Source organism: Charadrius vociferus, unplaced genomic scaffold (assembly GCF_000708025.1).
Source record: "Charadrius vociferus isolate BGI_N301 unplaced genomic scaffold, ASM70802v2 scaffold14, whole genome shotgun sequence".
NCBI classification, from domain to species: domain Eukaryota; kingdom Metazoa; phylum Chordata; class Aves; order Charadriiformes; family Charadriidae; genus Charadrius; species Charadrius vociferus.
The window spans coordinates 9,819,138-9,835,232 of record NW_009648876.1 but is presented as its reverse complement, the minus strand read 5'-3'; the positions used below and the strand labels follow the sequence as shown (position 1 = coordinate 9,835,232).

The 16,095-nt window shown below is 42.2% G+C and overlaps 2 protein-coding genes across 2 annotated transcripts in view; one reads left to right on the top strand and one right to left on the bottom strand.

Annotated features, from left to right (window-relative positions):
* The window catches only part of TTLL5 (tubulin tyrosine ligase-like family, member 5), a 124,212-nt gene extending 108,618 nt beyond the window's left edge, over positions 1–15,594 (bottom strand). The window contains exons 1-8 of the mRNA XM_009887046.1: positions 15,509–15,594; positions 12,426–12,535; positions 10,411–10,493; positions 9,474–9,580; positions 8,774–8,904; positions 8,166–8,248; positions 6,029–6,098; positions 5,647–5,731 (exon numbers count right to left, since the gene is read on the bottom strand). Of these exons, the coding sequence (XP_009885348.1) occupies positions 5,647–5,731; positions 6,029–6,098; positions 8,166–8,248; positions 8,774–8,904; positions 9,474–9,580; positions 10,411–10,493; positions 12,426–12,535; positions 15,509–15,594 (755 nt within the window). The remainder of the gene's footprint in view (positions 1–5,646; positions 5,732–6,028; positions 6,099–8,165; positions 8,249–8,773; positions 8,905–9,473; positions 9,581–10,410; positions 10,494–12,425; positions 12,536–15,508) is intronic.
* A 140-nt stretch (positions 15,595–15,734) lies between these two features.
* LOC104288269 (chromosome unknown open reading frame, human C14orf1) overlaps positions 15,735–16,095 on the top strand; it is a 3,384-nt gene continuing 3,023 nt past the window's right edge. The window contains exons 1-2 of the mRNA XM_009887044.1: positions 15,735–15,739; positions 15,894–16,036. Of these exons, the coding sequence (XP_009885346.1) occupies positions 15,735–15,739; positions 15,894–16,036 (148 nt within the window). The remainder of the gene's footprint in view (positions 15,740–15,893; positions 16,037–16,095) is intronic.

Here is a 16,095-nt window from a genome sequence, read left to right as displayed (position 1 = left end):
GGCTGGAAGCAAGCACCTGAATTCTTTGGAAACCACAGGAATCCAGCACAGAAAAGGTAAATATCCCTGTGGAGCCAGTGCTAATTAGGCAGCCAGGCTCCTGAAGGAGGGGGCGCTGGGAGGCTGAGGGGGGTGAGCTCAGGCAGCAGGATGGCAGCCACTGTGAAGCCCACCATTACAGGAACTCTCCTGTCCCTCTGGAAAGTATCCCCCAGCTGCTGCTCCTTGGGCCCTTTGCAAGAACATTTGGTTTTCAGCTCAGTTGTCTTTTTTTTTTTTCCTTTCTTTTTTAATTTATTTTTCAAATACAGTGTAAATCTGACTAAGGAGTTCCTGCTGGGCTAGGACCCTTCCAGCAGTTCAGGCTCAGAAATAAGGCTGCCTAAAGCTGGTAGTTTAGGCAAAGAAGTAGGCTATAGAGAAATCTCCCCAAAACAAGGAGCCATTTCACTATAAATTCTCCACACCATGTGTCAAGTCCCCATTACGCCTGCAGGCACCAAGCAATACAGGTGCACCAGGCTTCTCTCTGTCCTGCACAGAGGTATACAAAAGGAGGGAGAGTCAGACGGGAGAGAGAGGCATCCCTAGTTGGCAAAATGGGGAAGGCTCACAAACAGCATAAGCTATTCCTGGCTCCATGTCCTCTTCAGCTGTACTTCAGACACAAGTCAGGCTTGTTATTCTCTCCTTGCATGGATACCCCTCCAAAAACCAGCATAATCCACCAATTCAACACTTGGCTGTAAGAGCAGCTTTGGGACTTCCACACAACTGGGCTTGGCAAGTCACCTTCAAAAGCATGTCAAAGTTTGTTAATAAACTACAGCCTTAATTACAATGCACCTCTTATTCATACTAGGATATAAAAGGTATGTCAATAAATATATTCCATCAAACATTTTGGAAGTCAGATAAATAAAACTACCTAGATTTTTAACATATGATTACATGACTGCGTTACACCCCCAGGCAAGCCTGGACCAAGCTTGCCAAGACCATCTCATTCTTCAGACCTGTACCTTCAATGCAAAGGTCCCGGCTACAGTTCTCCAGGCTATGAATCACAGATGGCCAATACAGATGATAACTGTCCTTTCCAGCACCAAGTTTTAAATGTTTGCCAATTTAACAGGTGTACGGCAGGATGCTTTGTCTACTTTTTTAAAAAAATATGTACTAGAAAGAATCCAACAGATGAGGATCTTAAGTCACCTAGTGCTGCTTTATGCTTTAAGCACAGCTTCAGTCTTGTTTCAAGCCTCAAGAGAAAAAAAAAAAAACACCACAAAACACACCCTACTCCCTCCAAACAGATCACCAAATACTATCCCCAAATTAATCTATTAGCAATGCTCCTTCTAGAGGTGGACCAGGCCCAAAATACACAAGATAAGGTTTGATAGTTTGAGAGAGGCAAGACCAGCATAGTAGTATTTTAACAGAAAATGAAAACATAGAGCACATTGACTGATACCATTCTTAATAACTCTCCAGAAGTCTGATACCCGACTCTGATGACCTAAGGCTTTGCTCCTACTACAGCTTATTCCACAGGGAGTGGGGTGAAAATAGCTACAAAAGGAACCTACTCAACATGAGTGCTTCCTAAGTTCTACTCAATATTCTTTTAGGGGATAAACGAAAAAAATAAAGCTTTGAGGTCAGTATCTTCCTGAAAAGTTGTGTTAAAAAAAAAATAGAGAGAACTTCAGCTAGGGCAAACCAAACAGCTAATTCAGTACTTTCAGCACAAATCAAGCAATAATAGCTAAAGGCTTTGTTACACACCTCTGAGTACATAGCCTTCACATGTCCTTCAAAGGAAACTTCTTCACTCTTCCACATGTAAAGCAAAACACAAGTTACACATGCTGGACCCACAATCCCTTTCTTCTCCTCAGCACTGAAGCCTCAAATTCCACTCTACATCATGTCATGACAAGTCTAGCTGTGCCAAGAGAAACCAGGCCTAAGGAAGTATCTAGTCAAACATCACAAATATGTATTATATCAAGCCTGTTCCTTTTAAAGGTCATTACATATTATAGTTTCTTGATAGCACTCCTTTTCTGGTAGAGGACACCAATTTTACTGCAACAGACAGGTTCCTCTTCTACTTGGAATATGCAAAGCATAACATTAGAGGGCAACATAACTTTCTTTTTCTTTGTCTGAAAGGTAAAGAGAAGAACCCAGAAGAGGTCACCCTGACTACACTTCAGACTGGACAATCTACCTTCAGAAAGCAGATTCAGAACATGTATGTCACCACAGTGCACCACAAGTACTAGCAGAGGTCACGAAAACAGATTCCTTTGTTCTGCTGGTGGGTTTCCCCTTACATTGCTTCAATACCACCTTTGATTCCAGGCCCTGATCTTACCTCCCAGTTCTCTGCTACAAATTGCTTCCACTCTTAAGCAGTGTGGTGTTTTTTTTTTTCTTAAGTAAAGAATAAAAAACAGCTTCCACTCCTAAATGTTAAAGCATTCCCCCATTCCCACACAACTCAAGTTTTGTCCCAGCTTTAAACCAAAGCATTACACCACATGAGGCAATAAAGGGTCTCTCCCAACACTTAACTCACACTGTTAAAAGGAAAGCAAAAAAGCTAAATAGGAAGCCAGAATCCAGTAGCGCTGTGTTCCTTACCTCTCACCAACTGAATTTGCAGAGAGTATGGGAAAAATCCGAATAGCTAAAGACCACTAGTGCCATCTGGAGGCCATATAGAACAGCCCAGCTAAAGTTTTCTGTCAACCTCTACTCACACTTGAGTGCTGTCCTCCAAGGAGAGCTTGCCAGCACTTGCTGCATAAAGTTACCACTTCCACAGCCATAGAAGAAGGGAAAAGTTCAAGAGCAATTAAATACTGGTTGCAATAAATTTATACCTATCATGTGAAAGTATTCAACTACAAGCCTTGCTACAAGCCTTTAGCTGTAGCTGATGCTACAGCGGAAATTGCTCAGTGGGCCGTTGAAGTTCAGTAACAGAACTACAGTTACTCTCCAGGGTCAGGACTGTCCTTGGACCAGAGATAACTCAGTATTTCCCCTACACCAGTCCCATGGTTGTACTAGAACCACTGACCATGTACAGAGCAGCATTAACATACCTAGTACTACAGTTAGTCTCCATATACTAGCTACCTCTCACAGAGAGCTGTAAGATGGGATGCAATTTAAAGGAAAGGATAACTTTGTAATACTGTGGTGTTCTGTACATACATGTTCCACTTGTCACATATGTGGACAACGTGTGCTCTAATCATGTATGTCAACGTCATGTGCTCTAGACTTGATTATAGTTTAAGCAAATGAAATCTAAACACATATAAGACTGTTAAGGACTTTAGAACACTGAAAAGCGATTTGCAACTATTACTGTCACATGGGGTCTTACCAAGATAAAGAGTGCAGAATCGTTGAAACTGATGCTTCTGGATGGATACCCAGAAAGAAAACTTAAGTTATTTGCCTAGGGTTGACTACAACACTGTTTCAAGCTCCAGAGCTGAATATTCTGAATGTCAAAATAACAAATATATTAATCCAGTCAGCATCCAGGTTATCAAGTTGGGATGCTGTCTCACAAACTCAAAGAAATCAGGTCATTGTTTAAAGAGACCCTTTACCTAAGACAGCCCAGGTAACCTACAGTCTTGCTCCTGGGCTATTATCTTCCAGGAAGGTATTTCCAAGCACGTGAAGGATAAAAAGATTATTGGAAACAACAAGCACAAGTTTTCCAAGAACAAATCATATCTTATGCCTCCCAATTGCCTTCTAGGATGACAAGAATGTTTCTGGGGACAAAGACAAAGCAGTGGATGGCATGGCTCAAGACCCAAGCACTCAAATGGCACTGTAAAGCTAGAGGAATGGGCTAACAGAACCCTCACGAACTTTAGCAAAAGCAAATCTCCATTCTTGGAAGATAACCAAAGCTTTATGGTATAAGGCCTTACAGCACCTGTCCAAACTTTGAAGGTCTTGTGTGAAAAGGTAGTTGGACTAAAAACCTCCAGACTTCCTTTCCCACCTAAATAATTTGATGATTCTATCTTAATAGATTCACTAGAACTGTCTGACCAGCATATTTCAGTCAAAAGAATATACTGGTTTCCTTCCTTATTTCCCTCCCTAGATCTCTAATACAACTAGAATTGTTTTTTAAAAAAAAAAAAGCCTACACATCCCCATGTACCCTTCCCCCCAAGCAAAACATGTTACTCTGCTGTCAGAGACAAAAATGCTATCTATCACGGAACTGGCACACTTGCCCAGAGAGTAGAACACTTTTCTCTTACCCAGATAGATTCTTCCATAAGTAAAATCCTTTGTTACAAGATCAACAGAACTACCTTTAAGACATTAATGATAGTGCAAATCCTGTTTTGAAGGCCTGCTATGCGCTGCCCATCTAGCAATCTACTCGTATATTCACAATCAATGATCTTTTTTTCCGCTCTTCACTTTCCGATAACATGAAATATTAGCAACTAACAATTTAATTCTGATTCCAAGAGAAAAGACTTACATGCCAGGCATGTTTAAGGCTCGTTTTCTAAAGTGAATATAGTTGTCAAGTCTTCCACTGACCAAGATGAGCCACCCCTTCCTGCCCCACTTTAGGGAAACAATCATTCACATTATCTCTGCAGGCAGAGGCACATCACATGTCAATCAATTTAAAGGAGGGTATTTCTTGTGGGATCATTATTAATATATTCTTTTGGATTCAGTATCTGCTTTGGATAAAGGTAAGCTGAATTCAGTATCTGCTTAAGTCAGAGCCATGCAGGCTTGAACCCTAGAGATAATTCTTTCTGGGTACATCTGATTGCACATAAAACAGATTCAGCATTGCTTCAAACTGTTGCAGAAGACAATCCTATGATGCTCTCTTCTCAAACACCACTACAGTTAAATTTCTGGTCTGTTGGAAATTCAGAGGGGTGATTATTCCAAATGTAGTAGTTACTATAGATATGTATTTAGCTAAAATTCTGTGATGAAGAGGAACGGGTATTTTTGGTAGATAAGTGTTCCTCCTGGGAATTTTAAGTATCTTTCATGACTTATACATGAAAGAAGATTGCCATCGTCCAGGGTAATGACAGTGAACTAGTCTGAACCCACTTACTCGATACTATTGAAAATACAAATACTGACCTAAAAGTCAGAAGAGCAGATGAAAGTATTAAAACAAAGTCCAATGCAGCCAACAACAGGTCTCCGCCTGCTTTTGTCTTTAGGATTAAACAGAAATTAAGAAAGCTTAGATTCCCTTCACCTTGGAGGATGGACAAGAAGCACCAAGAGTCCAAAGAGGTTTCAAGAAGAACCCAACCTTGAGAATGAACACACCAATAGTGGGGTGTGTGGACATTAAACCCTTTAGAGTTGAAAGCTTACTTTATTTATTACATATGTAATAAAGTCACTCACTAAAGATCCCATCATCTATATAAAGAAAAATGACTGGACACAGCATGATGAAGTATCCTATATTTAAACTCTGCAGAATTCCCAAACTGGCACTTCCCTCATTTGCTATTGTGTCAGGAGTAGAGGCAAGCCAAGACATCTCTGCATCACCAAGCACAGGTACACTGAGAAAGAAGAAACCTCCCCTACCTGGCCAATCCTTCCTCGTAGAGATAGATGACAAGTGGATCATAGGATGTAACCAGAACATAGAGGCGCACATCAAATTTGAAATCTGAAATACAGTTGTCAAGAGTTAGGGACTGCAAATATCTCTCAGACATCATATCCAGTTGAGGAATTTCAACAGACCCTGAGAGCAATAAACCGTTATCTGCTGCTGACATAGGTGCCTGAAGCTTTCCCAGTTGAAAAGCTTCCAGATTTTAAGGAATTCACTAGTTACATTTTTTTCAGTACTAGAGGAAGATAGAACACTTAATTATTCAACCAAAATCCTGCAAAGGTTGCACATATCCTCAGGTGTGGGGCTGGGGTAAGAGAAAAAAAAGCAATTCCTAAGCACACTCACCATCTATGAGCAGTGGGTTGCTGATGTAACGAGAAACCAGGATGTTCTCTTCCAGGACAATCTGGTTTGGCTACAGAAGAACAGAGAATCCAAGAGTGAAAACACAGGAGGCTTAAGGAATAAGATGACCCACTTTTTCTAGATGACCCACTAGATCAAACCCACTTTTTTTAAAAAAAAAAAACAAACCAAAAAAACAGCCTTTCCCTCCTAAAACCACTCTGTACCAAAAATCATACCCGGTGAGGGAAGAAACAAAAACAAAATGAAAAATCACCACTATCAGTCACAACATACTTAAGGTAATTACATCCTAACCAGAAGTCTGGGCATGACGACATTGCCAAAAAAACAGCTCACTGAATCTTCCAGTTAAGCGCTCCTTAGACTAGAATACAGACTTAACAGCCACATGTCAATGATGTAAAATAGGCAGGAAAAAAAAATACATCCAAGTTGTGATTGTCATTCTGTTTGCTCTGCAAGTGTTTAACCAAACACATGCAGGAGGGGTTTAGAAGACACTGGAAGGAGTACATAACTACAGTTGGTGAGGAAGTCCCAAGTGAAGAAAGTGACTCCTCAACTTGGAATCTTCATAGCTAGATCCTGCGCTGGTATCCAACCTTTTTGCCTAAATGAGTAAACACCTACTGAGGTTCAGTTCACAGCAGGGGCTACTGTACCAGGAAGACGCTACTCTTGTCACAGAGCTTTCTGTTCTGAGCTACAAATATACATCACATAGTCATAGGATCCATTGAAAAAGCTTTTACTTTTTGCTGTAGGCAAGCCTCTCTCTTGTAACCAGTTTTAATTACTCATACAGTTTCTGGCAAAACAATTTCTTGCCTTCGGTTTGCAAAAGGGCCAAGAGAACCCCGTCATCCTGCCTTTATTCAATTTTGCATGTATTCAGCCACCTCACCAGCACCATGAGCAGAAAGCCGCAGCATACAGAGTGCACATATACAATACGAAGGAACAAGCTCAACTTCCCTCAGCAGATCACATAAAAATGACAGCCTGATTTATTACAGATCAGAGAAATTCAGAGGTTTGTTGTTTTGTTGGGGTTTTTTGTTGTTGTTTTTAAACACTTTCGTGATGAGATTCTAGAAGACACTCCCTTAATGGCATCACACTGAAGGATACTGAAGTCTTTGGGCCAAGCTAGCTGAAGTGTTTCTGAAACAGATATACACAAAGGGAGACCAGTCCCAGAAGGGTCTTTTCCCCAATTCATGGCCAACTGCCATCTAAGCCTGAGCTCGTTCCTCTCTTTCAAGCAAAGAAAAAGCTGAGTGCAGCTCTGGAAATACTTACCTCATACACTTGGCGAATTGTTCACTTATTTTATGGAAATGATCCAAGTAGAGAACAAATGAGGCAGCATGACCCCTTCAGTGCAGGGGAGGCTAAAGGGGTTTGAGCAAGTGAAAATAAAATGACTCACCAGTCAGTTTTGCTGCTGAGAATATTTATTGGAATCCCCTCGTGTTTGGCTGCTGCCCAGATGTAATTGTTACCTACGACAACCTAACTCCCTGCAAAGCCCAAAAAGGGCAAAAGATACTATAACCAGCACATGAAATTCAAAGAACCATCCCCACTACACCTCAGTGAGGGCACACTGGCATCTAGATAACACAGCTCTAAGACTGATACACATCCTTCTGTATCACATAAGGTTTCATTTTAACTGGTCTTTTCCCAGGGTAAGAGGGAGACAAGGGGACTGTTTGACAACTGTTCAGATCACACAGGGAAACAACTAAGGAGAGTTCAGGGAATCTTCCCAAGGCCAGCCTACTGTCACCCACAAGGAGAGCACGAAGCAGTACGAATCTTCCCAAATTGCCTCAGGGAGCACGAACTTGCTCCTAATAAGCTAAGACTCGAAAGGAAGTTGCAAGATAAGCACAGCATACAAAGAAATAGCTTGCTTTTGGTTACACAGCATAGGCCTGGGCAGGCTTTGCCAGCTGCTAAGGACTTTTGAGCTGCTCACCAATGTACGGTTGAAATCCAGAGGAGGGTCAGTGTCTGTTTAGATGTTTCCATACCGCTTCCCTGGAAGCTGGCATAGTTTTGCAGACTGTGTTACTAAAGAGCAGTCCTTTTGCTGAACACTTACGTTGTTTATCAGGTAGACACCTCGACCCCGGGAAGAGGCAACAGGCTTCACTATCCATGGGCCTCTGTCCTTAGAATAGGTATCTGGTTAAAAGACAACAGAACAAGTCTGAAACATTTTCCATTTTGCTTATTTACAGATGAGCAAGAATCAAGAGTGTTGCCTACAGTAAAAGCTTTAGAGAACTACATGAAGAGATCAAAGTCTACTTTTTTGATGTCTTATTTTACCCCTTGGGACTCACTGCAATTATTATGGCTCCTCCCTGAAGCCCCTCCTGCTGCTCCAATAGATTCATTGCTCTTCCCTATGCCTCCTTTTGTCAGTTCTCTCTTCGGTACTCCTAGATATTATTCAGGGAATTTGTGAATCAAAACAACACCACTGTGCACAAAAATAGTCTCTGTTCTGGAGTTTTAAGCCCGCATCAGCTTGAGGACTTACAGGGGCATGAAGTAAACAGCAGAGCAGAAATAACATTTAAAAAAAATATCACGTGGGGCCTTTTCCACTGTCTTTTCAGCTTCCTCTAATTTTGTTGCCTTAACCACTGGCATGATCAACAGGCTGTGATCTTTAGGTCTGGGCATCGTCAGCCATTCACTTACTGCAGAAGTCCTGGTACTCTGTCGGGAGAATGAAGGTCTGAGGTAAGATATGGAATGTCTTAAATCCATGGGCCAGCTGCATACGACTGACATTCTTGTATAGTCTGTCCTTTCGTGTCAGTTCATATGACCTGAAGTCCCAAAACAAGAGACTGTATCTGTTTTTTTCCCCAAATAAAGAAAACCCACATTACAGCAACCCTTTGTACTAGTTTCTAAAGCATCTATAGCCCTGTCAAATGTTTAAACCCTAACCTGCAACTACTCTTCAGTTTTACTGTCTCTGTCCTACAGCTGTATTAATATCCATCCTCATTTGTAGCACCTCTTGCAATTCTGAAGACAGACTCAAGCACAGCAAACTGCTTTAGTGGTGTTTGTAAACTTCAGCAGGTAACATACGACTATCTCTGTAATTAAGAATCCAAAGCCCCAAATACTTTACTTATACCACCAAATTAAAAAAAAAACAAAAAACACAAAACCAAATAATATTTGGGCTACAGAAAAGCGCTTCAACTCACATACTATCTCTTCAAAACTCCAAAGACCATTTAGAATGAAGACAGCATGTAGCACAGGCCCAGTGCATTGGGACTTCACAGTACCATGTATACTCTATTTTTTTTTAGTGCTATCTATGCTTAGATTTTTGCAAACCATCAGAGATGTTCAGCAAAACATGACATCAAGGTCTTACCTAGGGAAATGATTGACTTTCTGAATATCTGTAAGGGAACGCAGCAAGTAGGGCTTCAAGTGTGATCCTGTCCACATGAGATTATAATCGTTGCTATTAGGGTGCACCTAAAAACAACATAAAACACCACACACATAAAAATGTAGAATTAATGAAAAGCACCACCACTTGTCCTACAGACTGTGACTTTCTGTCTATGAGACCAGAGTAATTCTAGTTTAACACAACCTCCTCTACCCATCACTAATATTAGGGGAACTCTAGTCAGACTCCTGCCTTAAGCTACTGTACAGTGGTGCTGGGAAATAACCATGTCATACTTTTCTAAACAAACTTGTGGCTTTGTTCTTTTATAGACTGCTTAAACCCAATTCATAAAGTGGTTTAGATTTCTTCAAGAAACTTGCAAGACCAATTCCTTAACTTTTCAGAAGAAAATCCACCATACACACACCTCTCAAGTTATTCGCAGTATATAGGACATTCTTTAAAGCAAGACAGGTGCTAGAAGAGAAACGGGAAAGACTACATCAGTGCTTCTATGAACTTGCAAAGGCTTTAGGTCTTCCCAAGGGTGTGAAATGATGCTTTAAAAGCGAGAAAAAAAAACCACAACCCAACTTCAACATTCCTTTTTCCCTATTTTTGTAGGCTTAAGGCTAAAGGGTACTCCTTTGAGAGAGCAAAATCACAACGTATCTTCTGTTTGACTTGCAGAGTATGCAAAAAAAAAAAAAACACACAAAAAACAACCTCAAGGGGGTCCACAGCAATTTCCTTCCTAGTTCTAACCCTGCAGAGTAAAAACAAACAAACAAAAAAAGGGCAAAACACACAAGCCAACCACAAAACACATAAAAACCCAAAACATAATAAACACCATCATCACCACCTCCCAGCCCAGCACATAATCAGATGTGAAGATCGTTGCACTCACCTCATGGAATCCATGGGCAGTCAAAATGCTTCGAACCAGACGGCTGTCTGTTCGCACAATCTTATAGGACAAGTGGTAGCGCTCTGTTTAGAGAGCAAGAGACATGATATTAGAGTCTGCACCTAGAAGAATAAACCAAAATTACCTACACTACCAAAGAACAGAGAAAAGCATCATAGGACTCAGGATTAAGTGCAGCTGTCCTGTGCTGAGTGGAGCATGCCTACAGTAACAGCACATAACAGGCAAAGGGCGATAGGAAACACCTGCCCAACTCTTGGGGCATTAACTCCAATGATGGCATTGAACTGATTTACATCAATACTTCGGTATAATATTACTGCACCACTGAACCCTACTGTATCAAAATAAGACATGGGACATCCTAACAAATGCCCAGCTTTTAATTTTATTTTTAAAACAGTACTTTATATAGACTGCTTTATAACACTCTAAACATGATTTCAGCTCTTTCTTCTCTATTCAAGATTGGTATTCCTAGCTAAAAGCAATCATGCCACATGCCCTCATTGACATGGCTAGCTTACATGATCACTTCTTAGATCCTGAAAACCCAAAATAAAACACTGAGTTTTTGTTCATATCTCATTCACCTGTACTGATCTTCCAATAAATAACTGCAAAATATAGTAGGAAGTAAAATAAATAAGAAAAGGAAGTAAAAAGAGAAAATTCACTATCCAAGTAGAAAGTCATAAGAACAAAAGCACTAAGCAGCGCTGGACGTATAAGAAACAGAAAGCACGTAGCAAGACCAGAGGCCAGTTTTCATACAAAAGGATGTGGCAATCTATGGAAGAGTTCAAACGAAGTTGAGGCATAAATTGCAACATTAGAATACAGAATCACTTGGAAGAGGCACTTTACAAATTGATTCAAACTGAAAATAGAAAGATGAAGATTAGATTAAACCTCAGGAAATATGTTCTACCAATAAAAATAAGTCTAAAGAAGAGAGTAAGAAGTATCAGAATCTGGGATTGTCAAAGCTCAAGGAAATGTAACAAGTTGCACTATTCAGCAGTAGATTTGTTAAACCATGAAAACCCTCTGCCTCCTGAGAAAGAGCAGAAGAGATGCTACACTCCAGTTAGGATACAAGTTACAATTACCATCAGCTTCTGCCACCATTCACGTATGTTTTTAACTCACATGAAAAGGATCAGGAGTTTCCACACACAAAAAATCACCTTCTCCACCCCTTACCCCTATGAGCCAGAAGCATTTCTGCTTGGATAGGATATTAGAAATGAGGACACTAATTACCTAAGAAAGGGAGAAGCAAGAGAAGAAAGAAGTGTCAGCATCTTCACAAAAAGAAGCTGAGTAGATTTTAGCTTTTCTCCAACTCAGCACATCCAGAATGTGCTCCCAGCTGTACACACCCACAAGTACTAACTCTCACAATAAGGAGCGACTGTTTATAACAACTCTGCCTCTTATTTAGAGGCTCTCCCTTATTTGACACTAGAGAGGTTTAGTCTCACGACTCAAGTGCTGCCAGAGCAGCAATCATTTTGCTTACAGCCTTACTCACAGTTATGAGGCTGTAGACGTAGAGATTTATTACTACAGCTTACTACTGTTCTCACCACTGTAGGGCTGACTGCTTTATTTCCCAATTAAACCCTCTCAAAACTCACTGCAATGATTGATTTTAAGTTCTTAGCTACAGAGTAGTGAATATATATTCTGGTTGTAAGTTTCAGCATGGCCTCCAAGTTCAATTTGCAAGCAGACAGTTCCAACTCAAAACACATCAAGACCCAATGGAGGGACAAACATAGACACTTGTCACAACTCAAGCTGTGACATGATAAACATTCACCAACTGATCGAGCATTTCTGAACATCTCCACACTCAGAGACAAGCAAGGATTGTAATTTCCTTCCTACCATGTCCTCTTCCCAAGCACAAAAAGAAAGGAACACACAGGTTAAGAGATTTCCACCTCATGCCTTCAGGCCAAAAGCTGGCAGGTAGTTGCACCCACCTCCAATTAGGCGGAGGTAGCTGTCGTTGGTCAGAACAGCTTCAGCATGAAACACCATGACTGGGATCCGCCTGCAGCCACCACCAGTCCACTTGATACACGGATGATCCCTGAAATGGCAAGACAGTCAATATAAGCAATACTGTGCCTCACGCACACCGCAATGAGGACACAACAATTCTCCAGACTTGCCCACCTAGTCTGTGGGCAGGACGCAGGCAAACACACTGTGGGAAAATAACGGAAGATTGGCGAGGAGGTCTGTAAACATGCTCACGTGACTTGCAGCCAGGGTGTAGAAAAAGACATATATCATTCTAATTGTTGTCTCTCTTTGTGTGTTTGACAAGTAGAACATCTGCGTTCAGCTAACACAGGTCTGTGACAGACTTAGAGGCACCCTGTTGAACATGCTTGAGATTCCTGCCCTGCTGTGGGAAAGATCAAAGCCCAGTGGTAAACTACACCTGTGTGAATCCTTGAAAAACAGATACAAACAGCAGGTTCAGCGATCCCCCAGCAAGGACCAAGCTCCACAGTGCCTGTGTCCCCACTTGTCTGCCTCTGCCCAGGTGCTGCTTTGGGGATGCCCCAGTTGGTGAGGTAACAAAAATAAATTTACTCTTCATATTTCAGCCATGGTTTTGTGGTTGTTCCTGCACCCCGCCTGTGCTGACTCACACACACACAATAGGCGCCCTTAGTACTCTGTTATAAAGGGAATCTTCCAGGTCATCCTCTTTTGGGGTTGGTCTTGCCAGTTTAAGTCTGAATTCTGTTTAATTTGTATTTATTTTACCAAGTGTAATTTGGAAGAAACTCCATGAATTTCCACAGCTACAGCTCTCTGGATTTATAGCCTGAAAACAGGATCTATAATTCAGGATAAACCATAATTGCTGGTATCCACACAACCAGACCTTACAACACAGGTTCCAGCCTCCAATCTAAGAACTGTAAATCAGTGCATACTGCCTGGTTGTAATCCAAGACTCTGAAGTGCACAAAAAGGCACTCACACAGAGTTTGAGAGAGCAGAACAGGCTTGGCTCAACACAATGGCTAAACTTGTGTGTTCTTCCTTTTTAATTTCTAGAATGCAAGCCCAGAATGCAACGATGCCCCCAGCCAGCCACTGGAGCTAAAGGTCCCAAGCTACAGCAATCAGTTCTGTCCAAAACAAGACTGCATTGGGAACTTTGGTCTCCTCAGAAGAATTAGGGACACATTAAAAAAAAATTTAAGATCTGTTATATAAAACCCTAAGATCACAGAAAGAAAACCCGTCAACCTCCCTAAGCAAAGAAAACTCAGACTGCTTATGACTCACTGCACAAGGAAATGGAACCATGAAAAAGTTAACAGAAAACAGAGACTAAGGGGTAAGAGACACATCTCTGTCTACACAGACAAGAAGAAATAGAAAGACTGGCAGAGATAGACAGAGGTATTTGTCTATAGAATGCGCAAGATCATTGACTGCCAAAGGTTTGGAGAAACTACAGAAGACAAAACACTTCCTACACTTAGAACACAGAAAGTGAGATAAAAGGGCAACTTTCTGATGCTAAGGCAAGTAAGTACTCTGAAGTGTAGCCTTGGTCCTCTTAATCAAGTTATTACCATTATCACCCAGACAAATTAACTTCACAGCACTCCTATCTGCTTCCACCACCTCTAAAGAAAAAAAGTGTAAAAAAAAAACCAAAACCCCAACATAAAAATCAACTACTGGGGTGTAATTAGCTGGAAAGGACCCAGAGAAGCTTCCAGAACTTACACTACAGGCCAGAGCCTTATATAAGGGGGAAATGAGCTGAGGCAACAGGAGGAGAGTTTATGTTAAGCCTGTCCTGAGGATTTGCAGTAAGGCTCAATCCTCCAGGTGACAGTCATTCATTCCTAGCATGGCCCTTGGTCACTTGATGCAGACACCTGGTTACAATTACATTCTAGATGAAGGCAGTTCTGGACCTTTCCATCCACGAGGGGCTGGGAAGTGAGCCAATACCTGGTATGAAGCAATTGTCGTGGTTTGGCCTCAGCCAGCAACAAAGAACCACGCAGCCGCTTGCTCAACTCCCACAGCTGTGGGAAAAATCCACAGAAAAAAAGCCAAAACTCGTGGGTTGAAATAGTGCAATTGAACAGACCAGCAAACGGGAAGAGGAAAAAAAAACCAAACCAATAACACTGATAAAGGTATGGATATAAAGATGCGAGTACCATACCGCCGAGAAGCGCACCGACCTGACCCGCACCACCGCAGCCCACCCCCAAGTGGCGACTGTCCCCCTCAGCCCCGGCTACCGCCTCTTATAGCCCGGGCGTGGGTCACGTGGGAGGGAATACCCCCCCCCTGCCGGCTCCGGGGGGAAATTAACCCCATCCCTGCCGGAACCAGGACAGCAATATTCCTCTAAATGCTTTAAGCCACTGCAGTTTGCAGCCGGGCTCTCAGTCACAATGCTCACGCAAAAGAAAACAAACACGATATATTAAAGTAGGTCCAGCTGAAATGGAAAAGGGATTCCACTCTGGGAAAGAATAAGGGAGTGACTCCTTCACAAGCAAAGATAAAACAAGTTACTAAACAACAGTTGGAACAAACAGATACTAGTAAGTAATAAGAACTCTGAGATCTGAGTTCTCATAAGGCAGCTTTTTAAAGAGGACATAAACCACTGCGTATCACTCTAGTGTACAGTAGATTTCTATTCTATGCAGCAAAGTAAAACCTAAAACCAAACAAAAAATAAGCAAATGAAAAGAAAGGACATTCATTTCCTTAATTTGTTTAAACATCATCAAGAAAGTTCCCAGTTTAGGAGCATGACAGGAAGAGATCAATGAAACTACAGACAGCCAAGGAAGAGCTGCGCCTCCAACCCTGATGAATATAGTGGTCTTTTAGGCTACAAATGCAGGTAGCCTGCCCACAGGCTTGAGGCTCAAACCAACCATCTGCTGCTTTACAGGTAGGAGGAGGGTAAGGAATGCAACTGTCTTTTTAGATTAGTACAAAACCTACAGGAAGCACAGGGAGACAGAAACAGTTAAGAGGTTCCCCCACCACCACTTACTCCAGCCCATCTACATCTTCTTCCTCCTCCTCCTCTTCTGAGGATGAGCCAGTTTCCTCCAGATCTCGAGCCATCCCAACCGGCATTTCCTCTGGGAGTTTTCATACAGCCCAGTCTCAGTAGCCTCCGAGACTCCTTCCTGCAGATTCAAAGGATCTTGCAAGAGCAGTTACCTGCCATAAGGATTAAAAGCATGAATGCATAGCTGAGCAGGACAGCAAGAGAAATGAGGTAACTTAACTCCTGCCTCCTGTCAATACATATTTCTCACAAGACTATCAACAAGCTTGTCACAGGCTGTAAATCACCTCCCAGCCAGGGGAGTGTAGGAAGAAGCATCACCTTCCAGCAGATTATTCCCCACCTGCCTGTGAGAGTCATTCAGGCGCTTACCACCGAAGCGCGTCCCTGCCCTGCCCTGCCTCCGGCCGCAGCACCGCGCCAGGCTGGCCAGGCCCGGCACAGCGGCAAACGCCTGCTTCTTCCCGGCGCCGAGACTCCCCCGCCGCCCGGGATCAGCCGGACACCGTAACACCTCCACCGGCCAGGGAACAGCCCTCGGGCCCGGCCGCGCCCGGAGGGGAGGC